The sequence below is a fragment of the Toxotes jaculatrix genome, chromosome 2 (genome assembly GCF_017976425.1).
Source record: "Toxotes jaculatrix isolate fToxJac2 chromosome 2, fToxJac2.pri, whole genome shotgun sequence".
Lineage (NCBI taxonomy): Eukaryota > Metazoa > Chordata > Actinopteri > Toxotidae > Toxotes > Toxotes jaculatrix.
In genome coordinates this window covers 3,551,178-3,578,099 of record NC_054395.1, presented here as the reverse complement: position 1 = coordinate 3,578,099, position 26,922 = coordinate 3,551,178, and the positions used below count along the sequence as shown (strand labels likewise).

General features: G+C 39.1%; 3 protein-coding genes and 1 long non-coding RNA gene across 4 annotated transcripts; 3 read left to right on the top strand and 1 right to left on the bottom strand.

Annotated features, from left to right (window-relative positions):
• Positions 1-393: 393 nt before the first annotated feature.
• Positions 394-1,320, top strand: LOC121198715 (olfactory receptor 11A1-like). The gene has a single exon (XM_041063016.1). The coding sequence runs from the start codon at positions 394-396 to the stop codon at positions 1,318-1,320; it is 927 nt and encodes a 308-aa protein (XP_040918950.1).
• A 1,854-nt stretch (positions 1,321-3,174) lies between these two features.
• LOC121191054 (olfactory receptor 11A1-like) lies at positions 3,175-7,375 on the top strand. The gene is made up of 3 exons (XM_041052116.1): positions 3,175-3,344; positions 5,597-5,720; positions 6,437-7,375. Exons 1-3 carry the CDS (start codon positions 3,175-3,177, stop codon positions 7,373-7,375), a joined length of 1,233 nt encoding a protein of 410 aa, XP_040908050.1.
• A 3,358-nt stretch (positions 7,376-10,733) lies between these two features.
• LOC121198724 (olfactory receptor 11A1-like) lies at positions 10,734-11,660 on the top strand. The gene has a single exon (XM_041063028.1). The coding sequence runs from the start codon at positions 10,734-10,736 to the stop codon at positions 11,658-11,660; it is 927 nt and encodes a 308-aa protein (XP_040918962.1).
• Positions 11,661-22,312: 10,652 nt separating this feature from the next.
• Positions 22,313-23,866, bottom strand: LOC121199243. The gene is made up of 3 exons (XR_005896426.1): positions 23,732-23,866; positions 22,485-22,572; positions 22,313-22,378 (listed from the first exon to the last, which is right to left on the bottom strand). It is a non-coding gene; the product is annotated as an uncharacterized LOC121199243 (long non-coding RNA).
• Between the last annotated feature and the right edge of the window lie 3,056 nt (positions 23,867-26,922).

Below are 26,922 nucleotides of genomic sequence, written 5' to 3'. Positions count from 1 at the left end.
CTAGACTAAAACTACCAGAAATCAAATGACTAAAATTTGACTGAAGCCAATGCACATTTTTCAATAGATAGATCAATGGTGCAATGGGGCACATGCTCAAATTAGTGGGAGGTCAAATAATTCTGTGACTTCAGGCCTCCAGAGTTTGATGAAGTTTAACATGTTGATTTTGGTGGAGTGTTTAATTAGATCCATGGAGGCTGAAGCAACCTAATAAAAACTCTCCACAGACTGTTGACTTTCTGAACTTTTCAAGGTCTGGTATCTTTGAATGAATGAGACACTCCTGATTGTTACAGTGAGACTTTTCTTTCTTTTTCAGATCATTATTCATGTACAGTGGTTACATAACTGCCTGTTTTGTTACTGAACATTTAGTTTGAGAAAACATTCATGGATGATGAGTTAAATGTTACATACATATCTCTTAACGGGTATGTGGAAGTTAACAATTACAGATATGTTTATTTTCTGATTATATTTACAGTTTATATTCTAATAATCTGCAGTAATTGTACTATAATTTTCCTTATCATGATCCACAGAAACCTCCATGAGCCAATGTATATTTTCATTGCAGCTTTGCTACTGAACTGTGTCCTTTACAGCACTAATATTTACCCAAAGCTTCTGACTGACTTTTTGTCAGAGAAACAGATCATATTATATTCAGCCTGTGTCTTTCAGTTTTTTCTATTTTATTCTCTGGTTTGTTCAGAGTTCTTACTGTTGTCAGCCATGGCCTATGACAGGTATGTGTCTATATGTAAACCTCTGCAATATCCAACTATCATGAGAAAAACCACTGTGAGTATTTTGCTGCTTTTAGCTTGGATTGTACCTGTTTTACATATTTCAGTCCTTGCAATAGCGAGTGCTGAAGCTAAACTGTGTAACTTTACTTTAAATGGAATATTTTGCAACAATTCAATTTATCAGCTTCAATGTGTGAGATCAAGATTCATCACTATATTTGGTGTGATCGCTTTATTGGATCTTGTAATCCTCCCTATGCTCTTCATAATTTTCACATATACAAAGATATTTATAATATCCTATCGAAGTTGTAGAGAAGTTAAGAAAAAAGCTGCAGAGACCTGTTTACCTCACCTGTTGGTTTTAATCAGTTTCTCCTCTTTGACTGTGTATGATGTCAGTATAGCTCGAGTGGAACTGAACTTGTCAAAAACTGCTCGTTTAATAATGACGCTACAAATGGTTTTGTATCATCCTTTGTTTAATCCACTGATATACGGACTGAAAATGAAAGAAATTTCCAAACACCTCCGAAGGTTGTTGTGTTCAGCCAAACTCATCTGATGTACTAACACAGATTCAGATTCAGAGAACTTTATTTGTCCCCAGGGGGGCAATTTAAGAGTTAGATTTAAGATGAATAATGTACAGTCATTTTACTGTAACTGTTCATTATGGAAACAGTAAATGACAAAGAGAGGATCTTGAGCCTGGTTATGGTTCATGACTGATTAGTTTGTTGCAGTTATTCTGTCTTTTTCTTCAACCTTGTCAAGTCTGACTTTGTTCTCCAAACATGTTGAGTAACAATGATATTTACTGTTCCCTGTTTAAAACTTTGAACAAAAGGATTCAGTAATAATAATAAGACTAATAATAATAAAAGGACAATAACAGGACAAGTAAAATAAGATATAATACTTTATTGATCCCACAGTGCAGAAATTTAATTGTTAGGCAGCTCACAAGCAAAACAGGAAAAAGTGCAGAAAAACAAGAAGTGTACATGCAATTCAAGTACAAAAAAATGTGAAAAAAATAGCGTATTTACAATCTAAAAAAAAGTTAAGTCATAAAACCAGTATACAAAATAGAAAAACAGTTGACAGTCTGTGATGCAATGAGTCACGCTGTCGATGTCATCTCCATGAAAGCTGCAGAGTGGCTCCCAATCAGTTGTCTGGAAAGAGTCTCTCAGTCTCTCACCGGCCTCAGGGACTGAGAGCCGCAGGCCCTCTTCTCACCCTGGGTGTGTATTCTTCTTGTTGCATGTATTGTATGTTGTTGTATGTATACATTTGTAAGAATAGACTGGTTAAATAAAGGTTAAATAAAAAGTAAATAAATGGTGCAGCACTTCATGTACTGGGTGAAGGTAGGGAGAGTGGAGGAGAGCAAGACGTGGTTGAAATTCCCGCTGATGAGCAGGAGGGACTGCGGGTGTTTAGTCTGCATACGAGTCACAGCACTGTGCAGCAGCTCACACGCAGCTGTAGCATCGGCTGAGGGAGGGATGTACACATTAAACACAATAACAAGCCAAAACTCCCTTGGTAGGTAATAGTAACAGCGAGTAACTTGATGTTCTTGGTGCAGAGTTGCTCCTTAACACAGATGTGCGCTGGGTTGCACCATTTTACATTAATGAACACCGCAAGCCCCCCACCTTTCCTCTTACCACTCTCTGCCTTCAGTGCCGTAAGTGCTCAGCTCTTTGGAATAAGAGTGCGCGCTCATCTACTGCTGCAGAGGTCATTGAAAGAAAGTGCAATCTGCAACTCATCCATCCAGTTGAGACCAGGTGGAACTCTCACTTCCTTGCAGTTGAGCGGATACTGAGGATATTTAGAGAAAGTGGGGAAGGAGCTATCAGAGCAGTGACCATTGCACTTAAAGTCCCCATGTAAGTATGGCTTGGAGCAGATGCACAGATATGACATGGTTGGCTGTGGATTGTATGTAATATTATTGTAGGTTACTAATGTATATCTAGGTGTGTGACATATTCCTCATATCACTTGCTGACATGCTGCATCTAATACTGTGTATTACAGGTTCAGCCTGGCAGAATTTGCTTTCTTGACAGAATATGCATCTACTATGAACCCAGTCTCCAAGGCACTCAACATTTTACAGGGAGAGGTGGATGTCCACATGGGATGGCTGGTGCCAACTATAACCATCCTGACTGCGAAGCTGGACCGCCTCCAAACATCATCCAAGTTCTGCCAGCCACTGATCTCTGCCCTTCAAGAAGGGATACAGCGGCGGTTTGGAGACATGCTCACTGAGCGGAGACTATTGGAAATTCCAAAGCTATAATAATTATGGTTTTTACAAGGTTAGAGAGAAGTACAGTAGTCTTCATATAGGCTTAATGATTCCTGTATTTTGTGTTTGGGTTATTTTTGTGTAGGCATGGACTACATCAAGAGACACATGGAGCAGGACCCAGCCTCATCATTAGGTAGCCATTCCGGGTCAGAGGAGGAGGACTTCTTTGGCCTTATGAAGGGACATGTCCAAGAAACCACAAAACAGCTGGATGCCTACCTGGCCAACTCGGCTACCTCCATGGACAATCTAAAGTCAGTGCCCACAGTTTTAAATTTGTCTCTCAAGCTCAACACACCATTGCCTGCATCTGCAGCATGTGAACGACTGCTTAGTACAGCAGGGCACATTTTTTCTGTGAAAAGAGGCAGGCTCGGGTCAAAAAACTTCAAGAACCAACTCCTGTTGAAATTGAACAAAAAGCACTGGTAATCCTGTGCTGATAAGGGCACCAAATGACACTCCCATGTTCTTGAGAGAGCCATTTCCCTCCTCTGACCTTTGATTACCTGGCCAGTGGTAAAGTTTTCATTTTGAGGTCCTTCATTTTAAGGATCTTATTCTAAGATCTACCTTTTGTATTGGCTGAGTGTTGAGTTATACATTATTGGGTGTTTTTTGCAATCAATAGATCATAAAGCTTTCATTGACTAGAGAGAGCCATGACTCGGCCAGCGGTCAAATTTTCATTTCAAGGTCTTTCATTGTTTCTCATCCTAAGATCTACTTTTTGTATTGAGCGTTGTATTACAATTTTTTTTTTTTTTGCTTTTTTGCAATCATTGGAACATAAACTGTATATGTTGTACCTGTATGTATTGACTGATTTTACAATTAGACTATATTTGTTTTTCATGCAGGCTAGGGTAAAGGACTTTGGAAGGCAACTCTTGTTAAACAGAATGTACTGTTCATACAAAGTTCATAGGGCTCAGAATAGCACTCATACCTGTACTGCCATATTCTTGAGAGTGCAACCCCATCACTGGTGTTTGGTTGCTGTTGTGTTTTTCTTTTACTCCTCTTAATAGAGCACAATGCTTTGAAAGGTTTAATAAATGATTTAAAAATATATCATGTCTTAATTGGTTTAGCTTTATGGTAAATTAGTGAGTAATACCTAGTAGATAACTTGTCATTCACAGAATTATAAGTTAGAGCACATACAGTATCGCAATAAGTACACCAACCTTTCCAATACACATATATTGTATAGTTGCTTGTGAGTAGTGACATCGGCAGAGGCATAAATGAGTATATCTACATTGTTTATCAAAATGGCACAGCCCAGACACTGAGACAACCCATTGCGTGAGTACTTTTACTTTAAAAAAAATACTTTAAATTTAAAGTAAATTTAAAAGTAAGTACTTAGTACTTTTACTTAAGTAAGATTCTTGATGTAGTACTTCCACTTTCACTTGAGTAAATTTCTTGCGGGATATTTGTACTTTTACTTAAGTACTAAGCTTCAGTACTTCCTCCACCACTGGATAGGACTAACCGTCGGAAATAAGCAGATCTGGCTTGTTTTATCATTTCATTCAACGAGGAAACCAAGTCCTTAAGATGCAGTCTGTGTACTTCCAGCTTGGTAGATTTCCAGAAACGCTCTGCTTTATGGCAAGTTCTTCTAAAAGAGCAAATGTCCTCCTTTATCCACGGGCACAATTTTTCTGGAGAGATAAATCTCTGTTTAACGGGGGCTACCTTATTTAAAATTGACAAACAGTGATTATTAAAAGACAGAACGAATGATTCAACATCGTTACACTCATTCGCGAGCGAGTCAGAATCAAATGACTCTGAAAACCTCTCAATGACAGACTGATTTATGATGCGTCGTTGAGAAACAATAGTACTTGACAGTGGTAAAAGTGGAAAAAGTACATTAAATAATATACAGCAGTGATCACTCACAAGGCTGTCCTTAACATAAATCTGGTCAATACTCAGGCCAAGAGAAAGAGAAAACCAAGTCTTTCTCATGAGTGGGACCAGAGACATGTTGTGTCAAGTTTAAAGAATCAGTTAAGGTTATTAATTCTGAAGCAATATTACATGAGGGATTGTCAATACGAATGTTAAAATCACCAACTATTAGCACTGACTCCAGTTTGATAATAGAGGATAAAAATTCAGCAAATTCATCTAAAAACACACGAGCAGGACCAGGAGGTCTGTAAATTAGGATACAATAAAAAGGATGGGTTGTTCCAACCTTTGTCATGTGGAGCTCAAACGAGCTGAAAGAGTCCCGGCCCGTTAGTCTGCCAGGGAAACGATCCCGATGGACACGGAGCAGTCCTGGGGGCACAGTTCGTTCAGAAGAGTATAATCCAACTCATGCTGCCAGGTTTCAGTTAGGCACATAAAGTCCAAGCGCTCGTTGCTAAAATGTCATTTAGAATAGTAAGTCTTGTTCGCAATGGAACGAGCGTTCAGCAGCACAAAACGGAGCGGGTGCGCATCATCTCTGGCTGAGGCATACGGGAAGCACCTGAAGCCCAGCAAAGAGGCCGCAGGTTCTGGGGGTTTACTCCCCGCTGACGTGGTCGAGTGGAGCGGGGCCGGCGCGGTCCAAACGGGACAGCCGACGCAAGACGCAGATCCAGAAGCGTCTGGCGATCGTACACCAAAATGCAGTCTGCTTTTTCGATGACAATTTTTAAAAACAGCAAAAACACCAATAAAGTTTGCAGTGATCGACGGCCGGCCACACACACTGGCGCCATCTTGAATCACTATAACCAGAGTCTACAGTACTTAATATTAACAGATATCCAAAAAAGAATTCACAACTTACGCAGGGTTGACAATGCCCAAACAAATCAAAAAAACACAATAGTGCCACATGATCTAAATGTCCAAAACAATTAAAAAACAGACCCCTTACACCAATTACATGAACAGGTCACTGACCAAAACTGGACTAAAACTACCAGAAATCAAATGACTAAAATTTGACTGAAACAAATGTACATTTTTCAATAGACTGAAACTAAATCAGTTGCTGAATCAATGACGTATTGGGGCACATGCTCAAATTAGACAGAGGTCAAATAATTCTGTGACTTCAGGCCTCCAGAGTTTGATGAAGTTTAACATGTTTATTTTGGTGGAGTGTTTAATTAGATCCATGGGGGCTGAAGCAACCTAATAAAAACTCTCCACAGACTGTTGACTTTCTGAACTTTGGACGTGAACATTCATCAAATGCATTTCAAGGTCTGGTATCTGTGAATGAATGAGACACTCCAGATTGTTACAGTGAGACTTCAATTTTTCGGATCATTATTCATGTACAGTGGTTACATAACTGCCTGTTTTATTACTGAACATTTAGTTTGAGAAAACATTCATGGATGATGAGTTAAATGTTACATACATATCTCTTAACGGGTATGTGGAAGTTAAATACAGATATGTTTATTTTCTGATTATATTTACAGTTTATATTCTAATAATCTGCAGTAATTGTACTATAATTTTCCTTATCGTGATTCACAGAAACCTCCATGAGCCGATGTACATTTTCATTGCAGCTTTGCTAATGAACTGTGTCCTTTACAGCACTAATATTTACCCAAAGCTTCTGACTGACTTTTTGTCAGAGAAACAGATCATATCATATTCAGCCTGTGTCTTTCAGTTTTTTCTATTTTATTACTCAGGCGCCTTAGAGTTCTTACTGTTGTCAGCCATGGCCTATGACAGGTATTTGTCTATATGTAAACCTCTGCAATATCCAACTATCATGAGAAAAACCACTGTGAGTATTTTGCTGCTTTTAGCTTGGATTGTATCTGCTTTACATATTTCAGTCGTTGCAATAGCGAGTGCTGAAGCTAAACTGTGTAACTTTACTTTAAATGGAATATTTTGCAACAATTCAATTTACCAGCTTCAATGTGTGAGATCAAGATTCATTACTATATTTGGTGTGGTCAATTTATTAGATCTTGCACTCCTCCCTATGCTCTTCATAATTTTCACATATACAAAGATATTTATAATATCCTATCGAAGTTGTAGAGAAGTCAGGAAAAAAGCTGTAGAGACCTGTTTACCTCACCTGTTGGTTTTAATCACTTTCTCCTGTTTTTCTGTATATGATGTCAGTATAGCTCGAGTGGAATCCATCTTTCCAAAAACTGCTCGTTTAATAATGACGCTACAATCAATAGTTTATCCTTCTTTGTTTAATCCACTGATATACGGACTGAAAATGAGAGAAATTTCCAAACACCTCAGAAGGTTGTTGTGTTCAGCCAAACTCATCTGATGTATTAACACAGATGAATAATGTACAGTCCTTTTACTGTCACTGTTCATTATGGAAACAGTAAAGAGGATCTTGAGTCTGGTTATGGTTCATGACTGATTAGTTTGCTGCAGTTATTCTGTCTTTTTATTCAATCTTGTCAAGTCTGACAAATGATTATTTTTCACTTCAGGCTGATTCTTGAAAGACTCTGTGTGCTTGGACGAACGGGAAAGACTTTTACTTAACATACAACTCAATACAGTTATAAATTAAGAACCCAAATAAAATTCAAACAAAACAGTTCTGGAGGCTAGATGTGTATTATACAGTCTGATGGCCTCAGGCAGAAAGGACTTGCTGTAGCGCTCCTTAGAACATTGTATCTGTGATGATTGTCATGTCAGTCAAATCACCAACGATAAAAATAAGTGTACGGACCATGGAATAAATGCAATCAGCAAGAGGATAAATCCTAGAAATAAAATCATGGGCAGCATATTTCATCAGTACTAGAGAGGTCACGACTCTTGTTGGCCCTATTTACTGGCATCACAGCTTTAATTCACCCCCTAATGAGAAGAGAATCCTGGAAAAAGGCCTTGTGGACTAATCTAGAGTCAATATCATTTTTAAAAGAACTCAGAAAATAATTTAGAAATATGGAGGGAGAGATGCCAAGCTGGTCGCATGAAAATTTGTAGGTGGAAGTGGAGACTGTGAATTCAGAGGATTGCAAGATGCCAGGAGAAACATTGGTTCTAGTGTGGTCAATGAACATAGACAGAGACCATGAAGAACTACACAGTTCTTGCTGTCTGAAAAAAGCCCAGAACATTATAAAGGACACCCACCATCCCAGTCACTTCCTGTTTGAACTGTTGCCTTCAGGCAGACGGTACAGGTCAATAAATGCAAGGACAAACAGACTCAAACACAGTTTTTATCCAACCGCAATACCAACCCTCAATACCGCAAAAAAATAATATGCAGTATACTGTTTTGTATGACTGTGTGTGCATGTCTGTTATGTATGCTACTAATGTTGTTATATGTTTTATTTATTCTTTTATATATATATATATATATATATATATATATATATATATATATATATATATATATATATATATATATTCTATTCTAAGTTCAAGATATTATAAAATGACTAGAATACTAAAATGTTAAAATAATAGTGCCAGTCCACAACCAGCTATACAACCTAATAAAAGAAGTGCAATTTCAAGTATTATATGATGAAATAGCTTAAATAGCTAAGATACTAAGATACTAATACACTAATACTAACTCACAACCAAATAATAAAATGAAGTATAAAAATAATAAAAACAAAACAAACTGGTCTATAGTGCAAGTTCTAAAGTATTAAGAAGGCGGACAGCACTGGGATATGTGCTGGTCTGGAATCTGGTTGTTCTAGTTCTAATGCTCCTCAGTCTTTTGTGGGAGGGCAGAGGGTTAAAAAGACAGTTTGCTGGATGGGATAGGTCTATTAAAATCTTGAGTCCTTTTCTCTTTAATCTGGTCTCATAGATTTCAGACAAAGATGTCACTTCTTGTCCCATGATCCTGGTTGCTGTGCATACTACACCGTTCAGCTGCCTTTTCTCCTCTGCAGTCAGGCTTCCAAACCAGACAGTGATGCCAAAAGTTAAAATGCTTTCCACAGCCGCTCGATAAAAACACAAAAAACTCCCTGGGCCCAACACCCCTTTTAGCTGTATCCTTTGACTCACAGGAAGCCAGTGCAGTGATTTGAGGACAGGTGTAATGTGGTCCATTTTTCTGGTGTTAGTCAGGACTCTGGCAGCAGCATTTTGGACCAGCTGCAACTGTCTGATAGATCGTTTGTTTAGACCTGTTAGGATGCCATTACAGTAATCTATCCTACTGAAAATGAATGCGTGGATAAGTTTTTCTGTGTCTTGCTTGGATAGAAAACCCTTGATCCTAGCAATGTTTTTCAGGTGGTATTAGGCAGACTTAGAGATAGCGTTTACATGGTTGGTGAAATTCAGGTCTGAGTCAAGAATTACACAGAGATTTCTGGCTTGAGTTGTAACCTTCAGTGACATGGAGTCAAGGTGAGCACTGATCTTGGACCTTTCTTTTTTGGAGCCAAAAACAATCAATTCTGTCTTATCTGCATTGAGCTGGAGATTCTGGCACATCCACTCATTGACTTGCTGAATACACTTGCTTAGTGAATGTAGGGGACTGTAGTCGTGTGATGACACTGAAATATAAAGTTGTGTGTCATCTGCATAGGTGTGGTAAGAAATGTTGTGATATTCAATAATCTGAGCTAGGGGCAGCATGTAGATATTAAACAGCAATGGTCCAAGAATGGACCCCTGAGGAACCCCGTATGTAATCTTGGTGAAGTACTGAGTCAAAATGTGGCTGCACCAAGCAAACTGCAGTGTCAACACAGATTCTTCTTTAGCGGGGAAATGATACCATCCAGCATTTGACAACCTCAAGACAAGTTGAAGAGCTTGTGTTTTGCTTGGTTTCAAACGGAGATGCAGCTGTGTATTGTCAGTGTAGGAAAAGTAAGAGATGTTATATTTTCTAAAAACAAGCTGCAAGACTAAAAACTAAACCCAGGAATACTAAAAACCTCAAGACTCGAAACGGACAACAAAATGAACCAGAAGTCTACGATAAAGCTCTAGAACCAAACAAGAAACACAGAATAATCTGACTTTCAACTTAAAAGAAATTGCTGAAAAACACCCAAAAGAAACTATAAGCAGAGTCTACAGACATTCCTTAATATTAACAGATATCCCAAAAACAATGACCAAACAAATCAAGAGAACACAAAAGTCCCAATTAAAACAATCAAAATAATTTAAAAAAACAGACCCCTGACACCAATTACATGAACAGGTCACTGACCAAAACTGGACTAAAACCACCAGAAATCAAATGATTAAAATTTGACTGAAGCCAATGCACATTTTTCAGTAGATTGAAACTAAATCAGTTGCTGAATCAATGGTGTAATGGGGCACATGCTCAAATTAGAGAGAGGTCAAATAATTCTGTGACTTCAGGCCTCCAGAGTTTGATGAAGTTTAACATATTTATTTTGGTGGAGTGTTTAATTAGATCCATGGAGGCTGAAGCAACCTAATAAAAACTCTCCACAGACTGTTGACTTTCTGAACTTTGGACGTGAACATTCATCAAATGCATTTCAAGGTCTGGTATCTGTGAATGAATGAGACACTCCAGATTGTTACAGTGAGACTTTTCTTTCTTTTTCAAATCTTTTTCAAATTATTATTCATGTACAGTGGTTACATAACTGCCTGTTTTATTGCTGACCATTTAGTTTGAGAAAACATTCATGGATGATGAGTTAAATGTTACATACATATCTCTTAACGGGTATGTGGAAGTTAACAAATACAGATATGTTTATTTTCTGATTATATTTACAGTTTATATTCTAATAATCTGCAGTAATTGTACTATAATTTTCCTTATCGTGATTCACAGAAACCTCCATGAGCCGATGTATATTTTCATTGCAGCTCTGCTACTGAACTGTGTCCTTTACAGAACGACTATTTACCCAAAGCTTCTGACTGACTTTTTGTCAGAGAAACAGATCATATCATATTCAGCCTGTGTCTTTCAGTTTTTTCTATTTTATTCTCTGGTTGGTTCAGAGTTCTTACTGTTGTCAGCCATGGCCTATGACAGGTATGTGTCTATATGTAAACCTCTGCAATATCCAACTATCATGAGAAAAACCACTGTGAGTATTTTGCTGCTTTTAGCTTGGATTGTACCTGTTTTACATATTTCAGTCCTTGCAATAGCGAGTGCTGAAGCTAATCTGTGTAACTTTACTTTAAATGGAATATTTTGCGACAATTCAATTTATCAGCTTCAATGTGTGAGATCAAGATTCATCACTATATTTGGTGTGATCGCTTTATTGGATCTTGTAATCCTCCCTATGCTCTTCATAATTTTCACATATACAAAGATATTTATAATATCCTATCGAAGTTGTAGAGCAGTCAGGAAAAAAGCTGCAGAGACCTGTTTACCTCACCTGTTGGTTTTAATCAGTTTCTCCTCTTTGACTGTGTATGATGTCAGTATAGCTCGAGTGGAACTGAACTTCTCAAAAACTGCTACTTTAATAATGACGCTACAAATGGTTTTGTATCATCCTTTGTTTAATCCACTGATATACGGACTGAAAATGAAAGAAATTTCCAAACACCTCCGACGGTTGTTGTGTTCAGCCAAAATCATCTGATGTACTAACACAGATTCAGATTCAGAGAACTTTATTTGTCCCCAGGGGGGCATTTTAAGAGTTAGGTTTAAGATGAATAATGTACAGTCATTTTACTGTAACTGTTCATTATGGAAACAGTAAATGACAAAGAGAGGATCTTGAGCCTGGTTATGGTTCATGACTGATTAGTTTGTTGCAGTTATTCTGTCTTTTTATTCAGCCTTGTCAAGTTCCTCAAACATGTTGAGTAACAATGATATTTACTGTTCCCTGTTTAAAACTTTGACCAAAAGGATTCAATAATAATAATAATAATAATAATAATAATAATAATAAGACTAATAATAATAAAAGGACAATAACAGGACAAGTAAGATAAGATAATACTTTATTGATCCCACAGTGCAGAAATTTACTTGTTAGGCAGCTCACAAGCAAAACAGGAAAAAAGGATAAAGTGCAGAAAAACAAGAAGTGTACATGCAATTCAAAAAAATGTGAAAAAATAGCGTATTTACAATCTAAAAAAAAAGTTAAGTCATAAAACCAGTATACAAAATAGAAAAACAGTTGACATAGTCTGTGATGCAGTGAGTCAGGCTGTCGATGTCATCTCCATGAGAGCTGCAGAGTGGCTCCCAGTCATTTGTCTGGAAAGAGTCTCTCAGTCTCTCACCGGCCTCAGGGCCTCAGAGCCGCAGGCCCTCTTCTCACCCTGGGTGTGTATTCTTCTTGTTGCATGTATTGTATGTTGTTGTATGTATACATTTATGAGAATGGACTGGTTAAATAAAGGTTAAATAAAAAATAAATAAATGGTGCGGCACTTCATGTACTGGGTGAAGGTAGGGAGAGTGGAGGAGAGCGAGACGTGGTTGAAATCCCCGCTGATGGGCAGGACGGACTGTGGGTGTTTAGTCTGCATACGAGTCACAGCGCTGTACAGCAGCTCACACGCAGCTGTAGCATCGGCTGAGGGAGACTGCGGTCAAGCCAGCCGCTACTTTCTACTGCTTAGTCACATCAGCCGTCCCTGTCCCTGTATCTCAAATGCGCAATGCATAGACTGTATAAGACATGGACGTAGCACCCGTGACGTCACCCATTGGTTTCGGGGAGTCGTTTTTGTGAGCAAACCATGGGCATTTGAGCTGCGCCATCTTGAATTTTAGTGGGAGTGTACTTTCCATATTTGGCGAAGAGGCGGTTACTCTACGGGTCAACCGGGGTCAGCCGGCCGAGAACACGGCCACTTAGCTCGGAGCAACCGAGCTAGCCTAAGGCTAATCAGCTAGGCTAACAAGCTAAGCGGCAGCTACACGCAGCTACATCCATCACACGACAGTCCCCGAGTCCGACCCGACTGCTCGACCCCGTGTAACCGCGACACACAGCATTCAACAGAGATCATAATGTTGCTGCTGTGTTTTAAACATGACTGTTTCAGATAGAGAGGTTTTAGATGGAGCTGCAGGGTTTGGTGGAGTTGTGGGGGGAAATTTATTTCTAGCCTGTTATTTAACTGTGAAACAATCATTATTTCATATTAGGGCTGGGCGATATATCGATATAAAAGATATATCGATATATTTTTAAATGGGATATGAAATTAGGCCATATCGTATATATCGATATAGTTCAAACTTGCGCTGTGATCCTTGATCCATCCAGTGCGCATGCGTCACTACGTGTGCAGCCTGTTACGGCAGCTCCCGATTTTCTTTCACTTTTATTCTACTTTTCTTATCTTTGAGGCACTTTTCGTTATTTTTCTTTAATACGTTGGATAACTTTCTTTTCATCACACTGAGACATGTGGGTTGTGAGATTTTTGGGGCTTTTGTTTGCCGTTGCGTTACTTTTTTTCGGCGTAGCGACGCAACAACACCACATGGCCCGCATTGTTTACACCAGGGATCAGCTGTTAGACCTCAAGCCGGCTTTTTCACTGACAAGGCAAGAGGAGATCCCTGTTGAAATTTGGCGCAAGACACACCGGGGATGCAGAGGAAACAAAAAGTTACGGAGGAAGAGGGAGGCTCTGAAACATCAAAGGAGAAGTATTAAGCCGTGTCTCCCCTCTATCATCATGGGGAACGTGAGGTCCCTCGCAAATAAGATGGACGAGCTGATGGCGCTGGCCCAGAGTCAGAGGGAGTATCGTGAGTGTAGTGTGATGTGCTTCACGGAGACATGGCTACACCAGGATGTTCCTGATGATAACGCTACCATCAGGGGCTTCCACACGGTCCGTGCCGACAGAGACTGCGTCAGGAGCGGTAAGCGCAAAGGAGGAGGGCTTGCCATTCTGGTGAATAATCGGTGGTGTAACCCCGCTCACATCACCGTGAAGGAGCGCATCTGTGGCCCGGATGTTGAACTGTGTGCTGTCGGAATTCGTCCATATTATCTGCCCAGGGAGTTTTCTCATGTTATCATGGTGGCAGTTTATGTTCCCCCCTCTGCAAACCCAAACACCGCGTGTGACGTCATTCACTCTGCAATAGCCCGGTTACAGACTCCGCACCCGAGTGCATTCATTGCTATCTCGGGTGACTTCAAAAAATTTCCCTACGGGAATTAATAAAGTTTTTTCTGATTCTGATCTGATCTGATCCAAGCAAGCTGCTAACCCGGAGCTCTCAGCACCGCTTCCAGAGCTGAATGGGTGGCTGAGGATGCAGTGCTTCGGTCACATATTACACTTGGCTATTGGTGTTTTACTTTGTGTTTTATGCTGCTATTTCAACCAGGTCTCTGTTGAAAAACTGATTGTTAAATAGAGGTTAAATAAATTAATCGTGACATGTGACATGTCATATTTGGCTTTGACTTTGACTGAACATTTGCTCTCACTTTGTGATAAAAATATCGGGATATATATCGTAAATCGATATTCAGCCTGAAGATATCGGGATATGACTTTTGGTCCATATCGCCCAGCCCTATTTCATATTAATAAAATATATTAAAAAGTTAAAACATTATTATTATTATTGTTATTGTTGTCATTATTATTAATGATATTTAATGAGTGAACGATAAAAAAAATAATGATGATAATAATATATTAAAATGTTTAATATTTAATATTTACCGGCTTTCGCCGCTGCCTCCACTCACTATCCACTTACAGTTACAGCAGCACACAAACAACGGCAGCCGCTTACTGACGGAGCTGCTCTGTCCATGTAATGTCGGACTTTTTAAACAGAAAAATGAGACGAAATAAAGTTGTAGCCTCGTATTCCCACAATAAACGGACTCTGAGAGCACGGAACACACCGCAACAGCGTTCCTAACATTAGCTGCTCCGGTCCTCTATCTGTATCAGCAGCGACCAGAAACCGGCAATTAAGTCATAAGCCAGCGGCAAAATATGCCGGTACTAATTAGTGCAAACATCCAGGTAAAATAGTGAGAAATTTACTTACCGAAAAAACTGCAACACAGACTCCTTCGACGGTCGGTTAGTACAGTCTACGCTACAACAAGCCATACTGTCACAAAAACCTATCTGAACATTGGCAAACAAACACGGACACTGCAGCCCCTGGAGGTAGCCGGAGGCCTCTGGATGTAGCCGCCTAGCCCAGCCGATGCTTTAGCAAAGAGCTAACTGCCAGTTCCTGTCTATGGGACAGCCACTCAACGTAACCACGCCCCAATTTATTAAGCCTAAATAACACTTAAACGGTTGTGGTACAAAAAAATTCACCCCCCTCACAGTGTTCACGGAGGTGGAAACTATCAATAGAGACCAAAAACAAAAAATGTACCAGGCTGTAAATATGTTTTTTAAGGCTGTAAAGTTGGCTATTTTAACATGGGGGTCAATGGAGAATTGCTCACTTCTGGAGCCAGCCCCCAGCGGCAGCCGAGGAACTGCAGCTTTTTGAACGCGGAAGTGATCCTCACTGCTGAAACCTACAACTCCCCCCTTGGCGCAATGCAACATTTACGGTACGTAGTAGGGACGAACAACGAACAACACGTTCACCTTTCAAAATAAGAGCAAACGCGTTGTAGCGTATATTCTATATTCATATATGTACTAATATATATATATATAAAGTACTTCATATGACTTGTGGTAGTAGTACAGTAAGTACTGCATCTAAAAATATCAAAGTCATTGACTACTTATGGACAGAAAAATTTTAACCCTTGCTCAAAGTAGAAGACAGATGCATATGTTAAATCAATAGTAGGCACTTTGACAGCTGATTACTCTGAAAGTATACAGTGGCAGGACTTCATATGACTTATGGTAGTAGTACAGTAAGTACTGCATCTAAAAATATCAAAGTCATTGACTACTTATGGACAGAAAATTTTTAACCCTTGCTCAAATTTGAACACAGATGCATATGTTAAATCAATAGTAGGCAGTTTGACAGCTGATTGCTCTGAAAGTAGACAGTGGAAGTACTTCATATGACTTGTGGTAGTAGTACAGTAAGTACTGCATCTAAAAATATGAAAGTCATTGACTACTTATGGACAGAAAAATTATAACCCTTGCTCAAAGTAGAAGACAGATGCATATGTCAAATCAATAGTAGGCACTTTGACAGCTGATTACTCTGAAAGTATACAGTGGCAGGACTTCATTTGTCTTGTGGTAGTAGTACAGTAAGTACTGCATCTAAAAATATCAAAGTCATTGTCTACTTATGGACAGAAAAAAAATTAACCCTTGCTCAAAGTTGAACACAGATGTATATGTTAAATCAATAGTAGGCAGTTTGACAGCTGATTACTCTGAAAGTACACAGTGGCAAGACTTCATATGACTTGTGGTAGAATATACGCTACAACGCGTTTGCTCTTATTTTGAAAGGTGAACGTGTTGTTCGTCCCTACGTACCGTAAATGTTGCAATGCGCATTTGAGATACAGGGGCGGCTGATTTGACTAAGCAGTAGCAAATAGCGGCTGGCTTGACAGGGATGTACACATTAAACACAATAACAAGCCAAAACTCCCTTGGTAGGTAATACGGCCCAATGCTGACAGCGAGTAACTTGATGTTCTTGGTGCAGAGTCGGTCCTTAACACAGATGTGCGCTGGGTTGCACCATTTTACATTAATGAACACCGCAAGCCCTCCACCTTTCCTCTTACCACTCTCCGCCTTCAGTGCCGTAAGATCGTCGATCTTGTTAGAGAGGGAATGGACGTTTCCCATAGTAACGGAGGATAAATATGGTAAATAGAAAAGGTTACAAGTAATAAAAGAGGGGGCAGAGCTGCTGTAACAGGCAGCTGCTTTAATTATTGCCTAATTTAGTCTAAATGGGGCCATAATTTACTAAATGACCATCATGCTGTATTGAAGAAGACGTGAAACTACTGATTGAAATCATAAACTCATCAGGAAAGTGTTTACTGGCGCAATCAATCAAGTAAAAAGCAGACTGATTTTCTCATAACCTTCTGTACAATCAGACTTTGTTGAGCCAGTGGCGTCGCCCCCTGCTGGTTGTCAGAAAGAATGCAGGTGCATTTCCTTCACTTTTTCAAATTGCAGTTACCTGCTTATGAGTAAACAATTTTTGGGTTTTGCTTGAAATACTAATAATATATTGCAGTAGGCAAATAAAATATTTATAGGTATTGATAGATAATAATATAAAAACCTGACATCATAGGGTACACTTCCTCAGTTAGGGTAGCTAGTTTGACAGTAACTAGACCAGTAATGTAAAGTTACTGAAGTACTGTGTATACAAGTACAACATTTTTGATGTACTTGTACTTTACTTGAGTAAAGTATTTCCATTTAATGCTACTTTCTTTCCTTTCTTTCTTTCTTTCTTACTTTTCTTTCCACATTTCAGAGGGAAATATTGAATATTCTGCTCCATTTATTTGACAGCTTAAGTTACTTTTCAGATGAAGATTTTATACAATGGATGATATAACAAGCTTTTAAAATACAACACACTGTTAAAGATTAAACCAGTGGTTTCTAACCCTCTTGGCTTTTGACATCTTACAAAAAGCAGTGTGAAGTCTATGAGTTGTGAGCAGCTCCACCAAATAGGAATTTTTCCCTCGAAACTTCTCACGTCATTTCAATAACTGTTCAAATGAAATAAATAGCAGATTTAGATTAGAGAGAAAGAACACTGAAACACTGAAAACAGATTTGTATTTTTTCTTTTTTTCCTCTCACATTAATCATCTCACAACAACTCAGATTTATCTGGTGACCCTTTGGAGGGGGCCAACCGTTAGGTTGGGAACCACTGGACTAAACTATCAGACTGTAGTTCAAACTGGCTTCACCTCCAGCAACACTAACATACTGCTGATACACTGATCCTTCAGTATGAATCATCTAATAATGTCATATACATCAGTCAGAGGGACCAAACCATTCCTGGAAACATGTTTCTAACATGTTTCCAGGAATTGTTAGCAAGGTAATCCGTGTGGGGACTTGTACTGTGAGTAACTGAATTTTAGCTCAAAGTTTTGATCTGTGACTACACTAGACCGGACTTGCTCTCCATTCTTTGTCAGTTTGCCTGACTACACACCTGGATCAACTGCCACCTCTCCTCCCACTCCTGGATCACCAGGTTCCTTACCTGCCTGACCTCACACTCTGTTCTACATCTTCACTCTGGAGACACCCACTCGGACGCCATTTCCTCACTCACCTGGACTCTGCCTGCCCAGTCAAAGACTTTGACAAATTCCCTGTTTGTGAATAAACATTTAAACTACTTCAAGGCTTAGTGTCCTGGGTTCTGCATCTGGGTCCAGTCTAGTCTGCAAAAGAACTTACAACACTATGAGACTGGAAGAGAAGTTGCATCTTAATTGTTGCCAGACACCAGATGTGTGGACCATACCCACAGATCTGCAGTGGTGGAATGTAACGAAGTATTTGTACTTCGTTACTGTACTTAAATTTTTTTTTTTTACGTATCTGTACTTTACTTAAGTAAAAATAATAATGCATACTTTTTATTTTACCCCATTACATTTTGCAGCAATTATCTGTACTTTCTACTCCACTACATTTCTACAATTTATGCCGTTACTCGTTACATGTTATGAACATAATTTCCTCAAAATCTTGCATGAAAAAAATAGACTGATTGAAAATTCCCCTTCAAATCTGAAGAAGCACATACAGGTAAGTAAAGCTATATTTTATGCTATATGCATAAAGCTATGCTATGGTATGTTAAGTTAATGTTCCTGACATCTGCATACATGTTATGACATGTTATACCGTTATTTCACGAAATGCATGGGATGAAACTGTTTAATTAGCTATGTCAGAGAAGCTACCCACTCTGCACGGTAACGTCGGAGTGACGTCGTTTCTATATCATTTTAGATCCTAAAATTTTGGTCTACTGAAGCGGTTGTTTTGTAATGTTTTTTCGACTTCTACCAGTGTCTATTCATCATGTTGATGACAACAATGTTATTGTCTTAAATATTACATTCATTAATAATGTCAATTCCCTGCACCTGTCTTAGATGTCCATATGACAGCGAAAAAAGTTACTTAGTCTGACGGTCAAATGTTGAACTACATATTGACATCCAACTAGGGTCAAGGTTAGACGTCCAAATTGTCGACCTAGTATTGTTGTGTATAAGTTGAGTATTGGTATTAGACCTATGGACGCAATGTAGAAATGGTCTGGACGTCCGTCAGACTGTCTACTGTTAAGTGGGTAGCTTGACAGATTCAGTCTTGTCCCTGAATCCCTGCAAATGTCTCAGATTAAGTTGTAAAAATTTTTGGTTGTCAGTTGAATAAATTATTAACACCAACACTATATTACTGTTGTTGTTACTGTCTTTTATAGAGAAAACACAGATCACTTCTGAAGGAGTACCTGGCTGCAACTACAGCTAAAAGGAGGGGAACATCGTCTGCTAGTGAGGGTTCTTCAATAAAGCAGCGGAAACTTGAGGACACCAAAGCCTCTCAGAAGACCATGGACCTTGCGGTGGTCAACTTTGTTGTCCAGGGTTTGCATCCTTTTGGTGTAGTAGAACAACCTGGGTTCATGTGAAGGTGAAGGAACTTCAGCTGAAGGGGAGAGGGAAAATGTGAATGACAGTGAGGAGGAGGATGATCCAGAGGAGGAGACAGAGGGTGTTGAAGTTGAGGCTTTGATGGAGGAAGAAGATGAGTACTCTGAATATCAACTTCCAAAGCATCACCGTTGTGCCTATCATCTTCTGAATTTGATCTCAACTGTGGATGCTAAAAAAGCTGAATCAAATGTTGTGTACAAGAAGATGTCTCGTGCTGCATTTGCCAAGTGCTCAGCTCTTTGGAATAAGAGTGCGCGCTCATCTACTGCTGCAGAGGTCATTGAAAGAGAGTGCAATCTGCAACTCATTCATCCAGTTGAGACCAGGTGGAACTCTCACTTCCTTGCAGTTGAGCGGATACTGAGGATATTTAGAGAAAGTGGGGAAGGAGCTATCAGAGCAGTGACCATTGCACTTAAAGTCCCCATGTAAGTATGGCTTGGAGCAGATGCACAGTTATGACATGGTTGGCTGTATGGCTATGTAATATTATTGTAGGTTACTAATCATTTACACCTCATTTAACTGAACTGCAGTAGTATAGCCTATAATTATTTAGAAAACTTAGAACACAATAAGCTTATCAGTCATGTCTGCTTTATATCTCTGCTGACAGGCCACAATTTCATATTATATATATAACTTTTAGCAGCTGGGTATATAATTTGAAAGACAAAGATAAGATAAGAAAATCCTTTATTAGTCCCTCAAAATAGATGAATGTTTAATGACTTGTGTAATAACGGTATGTATATCTAGGTGTGTGACATATTCCTCATATCACTTGCTGACATGCTGCTTCTAATACTGTGTATTACAGGTTCAGCCCGGCAGAATTTGCTTTCTTGACAGAATATGCATCTACTATGAACCCAGTCTCCAAGGCACTCAACATTTTACAGGGAGAGGTGGATGTCCACATGGGATGGCTGGTGCCAACTATAACCATCCTGACTGCAAAGCTGGACCGCCTCCAAACATCATCCAAGTTCTGCCAGCCACTGATCTCTGCCCTTTAATACTGTTTATTCAAGTGTTGTTCCTAAGTGTAATTTTAAAGTACTTGTATTTGAATATATCCATGTATTTCTCCTTTTTACTTCAACTCAACAACATTTCAGATGCAAACATTGTATTTTTTACTCCACTACATTTAACTGACAGCTATAATTACTGCTTGTTTTTTGGATTACAAGTGCACACGCACTCACACACTCATGTCCATTATCTTTTGGCACTCAGTGACACAAAATGCAAAGGGAATGAATTTATTAATTTACCTCTTGCCAAAGTAGCCTTGGCTTCATGCCTCTAAGTATTTCTAACTGTGACATGTACATTATTTTCATAACATATGAATGAGTGCATTATTTTTTAAACTCTGTGCACAAATGTTTTTTTTCCTGCTGCATGTTCATTGCTCTTAGAAAATGGTTTCAATGAATTTGTAATGCAACAAAATCAAAAAATACATACAGACAGGTTAAGGGCCAGGTAAGGAGAAAAGATTTTTTAATCATGACAAGGTTCTTTGTATCTTACATATGTCTGGAAATGATTTGCTCATAATACTTGGTGAGCATAATAAATAGTATTTGTGGTATCATACTCTGCCTGTACACAGTGTGTGATGTTCCAGCAGCTTTGCAAAGGCTTGTCTGGAGAATCCAGGTGAGATCAGCTTCATCTCCTGGAGTTGAGGAGGTTCACTGTGTAAATTGTGGAGGTGTTGGCAGATGCTGGCCAGCATCCACTCCTGACTATGTCCCTCACATCGGGGGACCACTGCTGCAGGCATGTTTGGCACACGTAGAAATGTGCAGGTCATAAGACATAAGAGATACTTGAAATATTTTGATTCTGAGAGATATAGAGACAGAGAGAATAGAGAATAAAACTAATAATAATACAGAGAGTTTAAGAAGGATACTGAGTAAAGACACTTGGAACTTGAAGCTGTGGGTCGCTGCAAGAAGCTGCAAGAACATGAAAAAAAATCAACCACAAGCAAAGTGTCTGAGTCCATAAAAAATATATGGGCTGTTTTTATTCAATATGTCTACACAAAACGTCTCCCAGAGACACATTACTCTGTTTGCAGAGATGAATCTGAACTTCAGATGCAGTAAAGGACACACTGTCCTCAGCTCCAGCTGCTTGTCCTTATTTCTGACAGATAAAGTCCAGTTTCAAAGCTGTCTCTGTCCACCAGAGAAGATCAGTGAAGGTCCAGACTGTACAGCAGCAGTTCTGTAGAGGACGACTTCACTTTGTCTCACAGCAGCTGTTTTATTTCTGTTCCCTGCAAAGACAGCAGACAACAGAGAGTAACAAACATACCTCTGTCTGACTGCTTCCATTTACTATGATGACTGAAATTAAAACAAAACCAACGAAAAACATCTTAATCAACAACATCATGAAAGAAAGTTTCATCATCCATTAAACCATGATAACATTTTCTTTGACTACACACAGATCTCACCTACTGTATATATTCCCATCTTCAAGAAAAAGTAAACTACATAGGAAATTATACAAATTAATAAAAAAGCAACTCCAACACTGATCACAATCACTGTCCTGAACTGTGTTGTCCACATTAAGCATCAGTTGAAGCTGTTCCTGCTCTTATCAGCTGAAGGTTTTCTGATTGACATCTGGAATGACAGAAGGACATTTTACAGGACAAAGTAAAGACACTACAAATCCACTGCAGTTGTAAGAAAGCAGGTGTGTCCATGTGTGATGTGAAGTTTGACTCACTGTGTGTGTGGCTGACAAGATGGAAATGTCCCATCTGAAAATGTCCCCCCACTGCAGTCAGAGCACACAGTGTCTCTGAGGACTGTTCCTGTACAAACACACATTATATCCATGGTGAAAGTAGTTACTAGTGAACATCTCATATTATGAAAGGATCAAAGTGTTATATGACTCATCACATTTCATCAGACCTGTCTGATTTCCATTCAGTAGATTTAACAAAGCATTTGATTACTGAGATTTTTGAACCCAACACTTGAAAAATCATCCCATTGAAAAACATTTCTTTGTTTCAGTTTCCAAAATGATTGTTCAGTCTTTACTATGTGAGCTATGATGAAATGTTCCAGTGCAGCTCTTCTCCCATAAGTGCACAGCAAGATGGGATTTAGATTGACTGGAAAGGAGAAATCACAGCAGCTTCATAACCAAAGCAACTACTGTTTGACACAAGACTCCAATTATCCACATGTTATTAGCATCAGTGCTTCATGCAGATATTTAACCACAGGATGTTTATGTTCATTTGTTGATGCCAGTAAACATCCAGATCTTCAAGAGGCTCCATTCATTGTATTTTAACACAAATTTATCTGTTGCTCAGTTTAACATCCATTTTGTCTGGTAATGGTTATATTGACATGAAAAGTAGGAAAGTGACTTGTTTGAGGTTTTTTTTTCCAAATCAAAGAAATAATCCTGACAGAAAGAACAAGATTCCTCTGCTTCTGTCTGCTCTTAAACCAATGTCATCCACAAAGCTCCTGCAAGGGGCAACATTAAATCCTGTTTCTCTCCCAGACCATCAGCTTCAAGAAGGACGAGGCTCTGGAACCAGTGGTGTAGTGGTGTGGGGGCAGATGGGTAGATTGGGGTACAGTTCATGGATTAAAGACCAAATGTTTCACTATCAACAGGTCAAATCACCTGTTGCTAATTAACGCTAATTCCATGAGTCACATGACAGCAACCTGTCGTCTGATTTGTTTGCTCTCTGTAAGTCAGTGCTGTTATTTTCCATGCACTGCACATTGTAACTAATCAGCTTCAATGGTTTGACTCAGTGCAGTCAGTTGTCAATGATGGAGCTTTTGGATGATCATCCAAAAGCTCCATCATTGACAGCTACCAGTTGACTGGATGTTCAACTGAGCTGCTCTAAGCTGGGACTTTAAGAGTTTGTTATAGTTTGAAAGTGTCAAACCAGAGCTACAGTATCATCTTAAAGTCAGCACAAGAAAACCAACCTTTCTCCCTGATGTATTGTCCTGGTTGACAGCTGCTGTGTTTCTGTGCTGCCACACAGTGGTTCTCTGTGAAGTCTATACAGTAGAATCCTTCCAGTGGTTCACAAAGTGTATCTGAGGTTGCTGTGCATTAAGTCTTTATCTTCAGACCAGAACCTGTCAACACATATACAGGTATACAGAAGTGAAGATGTTTTTAATGGTTTAATCACTTGAAACAATCGCCTCCAATGCTACAAAAATGCTACATTTATTACACATACCATTATCGCTAAAGGAGGCAGAGGAGTAACTAAACATCTCACACACCGTGCAAGAGAGAGGAGAGACAGAAGGAGCCATTGCTAACAGCTAAGCTAGCGGACCAGAGTGCAAGAATTCAGAGATTGACCACAGAACACGGCAAAGTTAATGTTGATTGATAAGCTAGGATAACACTTGTAGCACCACAGTGCAGACAAAGTGCATAAAAAACAAAAAATGTTAATATGATACTGTTCTTGAACAAAAACCTGTAACCACTAATTAAAGGCTTTGGGGGTTGTTAAGCTGTTTACATATTATTTATATTTTCACCAGTTGTTTTTGTTGCTGAGAATTTTAATTTAATTTTTGTATTATAGTTTCTCAACAGTACTTATTTGTTTTAATTTGTTTATTGGTTTGCGTGCACTTTTTATTTAAGATTTTTCTGAAAAAAATTTGATAATAAAGCATTTTCTATTTAATTATGAACTTTGTCCTAATTCTGTCCTGGGTTTTAACTATTTTATAATACATAACAAAAAACACTTAAGGTCATGAAAATTAATTGAGATTTAGCAAGTCAATGACGCATCCACCTTATTTATTGAAAAGTATCGGTATCGGTATCGATCGATACTGGCCCATATTTACTTGGTATCCGATCGATACCAAAACATGCAGTCAGGGGACAGCAATCAGAGAGCTGGTGAGAAAGGCAGGAGATGTCAGGTGGACGGCCTAGGTGCCAAACTAGGGCAGGACAGGAGACCTCAGGCAGACGGCCTGGAGGTTGAGCCAGGGCAGAACAGCCGACTGGAGACGTGGGGCAGGTGTCGACTGGGCCGATGACTTGGGATAACTGGAAAAGAGACAAGACATGAGACAAGAGCAAGAGACAAGACATGTGACAACGGCATGAGACAAAAACGAACGGACAAGAATCCAGCAGCGACTTTCCTTCTCAGTTCCTGATAAACTGGTGATTGATGCATATGTCTTTTTCCTTGCCTTTTTTTTTTGGTGTGCTAGTCGTAGTGTTTCTTTTGCACCTTTTGGTCTTCATTTGCATTTTTCTGTTTTTTTTTCTCAGTGTAGTCCTTACACAGATTTATCAAACCTTAATGCTGACAAAGGCAATTATTATATTGGAAACCATGCTTAAAGTGACAGCACCTGTATGGTGTGGTTGCAGCTTCCATGTGTGGGGTTGCTGTGGTAAACATTCTGTATTCTCCGACTCTGCACCAACCTCATAAAACCCAACATGTTGTTCTCTTTTCTGCCACCAGGTGTCACAAAGTCCCTCATTACTACTCTATCTAAAGGCCATGTACCACTGCACGGTTTCTTTCTTTTTTGTTCTGTAGACTGAAAAAAGAAACAGACATATGTAAATGAGAACAACTATATCATGAATTTGCCTGCGTTAAAACACAACATAAATGACCAGGTCTGATGCTTATTAGAGTAACAGGGCTGTCTCTGTCACAGTTTGCTGACAACAGCACGTGTTATCCTGCAGCTATGGCTGTGTGATCTTGGCATGGAATGAGTCCATGAATCATCATTCATTCTATTATTTCATTAAATGTGGAATGTTGGTTTGTCTCATTTCTGTTTTTCTGTTTTGTGGGTTTCTTACCTCTCTCCACTTTGCAAATGTGTGGGAGTACATATTAAATATAACCAGGAGCTGACTTTGGGCGAGAGGCCGGGTACATCCTGAATAGGCCTCCAGTGTATCACAGTGCTGACATATAGAGACAAACAACCATTCACACTCATAATCACACCAATGGACAATTGAGAGTCACCAGTGAACTTAATCTGCATGTCTGTGGACTGGGGGAGGAAGCTGGAGAACCCGGAGGAATCCCACACAGGCACAGGGAGAACATGCAAACTCCATACAGAAAGTCCTGACGGTGGATTTGAACACAGAACCTTCTTGCTGTGAGTCAGTACTGAGGACTACAACACCATTTCACCATACAGGACTTAATGCAGTTCTTTACTCCTGTGTGAATGACTGTCTGTCATTACTGATGAACCTGAACCTGTGTCAAACTATCTTGTTAACAGTACTTTACATAACATTTGCATTGTACAAACGCTTACTTTAATTCTGCTTGTTCCTACAGGGTGCGAGCACACTGTGGTTCAGTCTGCACATGTGCTTTCATTTATTTATTTATTTATGTTTGGGATTTTTGTTTATTTTATTGCCTATTTCATTATTAAAACAAAACATTGTAACTCTGTATTTTTGTTTTTGAATAACAGAGACCAGCATCTCCTCAGAACTAGTTGTGTTTTACATGCACGGTGCACAGTGGTGAGGGAAAACTTTCCTCTTTACCACCAATGACTTTTCACACTTTGCGTCACATTTTGCAAAGAGGACACACAACTTGTCAATCAGTCTTTTTTTCAGTCACTGTGGATTTCTGATCTTCCCAGTCGTTCCCAGTTTTTAGCTGCATTGTAGTGAAGCTTCACTTGCTGAAGTTGTAATATTAGCTATTAAATTACTTGATAGTTCACAGTAATTTTGCCATTCGGCCTAAGTTAAGTTAAGCACAATGCAGCCAAGATCTTCAATACAGATAGAAAACCTCTAGTTCATTTTTTTGGATGTTATGCGGGAAGAGGGAATGGAGGGAAGCTGCAGGGGCGTAAGGTAAAAAATGTGCAGTGTAATAAAAAGGCTGTTTAAAGCAAATTTTTGTTCATTGTTTCTTCTGCTTAATGTTGACTGAAAATATAGTGTAGTCAAACTTCTTTACAGAAAATAAAACATGCTACATACATGATGTAAATGTGACATCTAGCACTGAGCTGTACTCAAAGGTATGCTTACCAGACTAGAAATGAATTCAGGTTGTTAGTATTTCTCAGTTGTTTGGCAGGATCCTCAACTAAACAATCATTGTTTTCAAAGCACT

What these genes read in the sequence shown, in the direction of transcription:
- LOC121198715 (XM_041063016.1), top strand. Translation starts at nt 394, where the DNA reads ATGGATGATGAGTTAAATGTTACATACATATCTCTTAACGGGTATGTG.
- LOC121191054 (XM_041052116.1), top strand. Translation starts at nt 3,175, where the DNA reads ATGGACTACATCAAGAGACACATGGAGCAGGACCCAGCCTCATCATTA. An exon ending in ACCTCCATGGACAATCTAAA is followed by an intron (nt 3,345 to 5,596) that starts GTCAGTGCCCAC and finishes AAGCACCTGAAG; the next exon opens with CCCAGCAAAGAGGCCGCAGG. An exon ending in TCCAGAAGCGTCTGGCGATC is followed by an intron (nt 5,721 to 6,436) that starts GTACACCAAAAT and finishes CTGAACATTTAG; the next exon opens with TTTGAGAAAACATTCATGGA.
- LOC121198724 (XM_041063028.1), top strand. Translation starts at nt 10,734, where the DNA reads ATGGATGATGAGTTAAATGTTACATACATATCTCTTAACGGGTATGTG.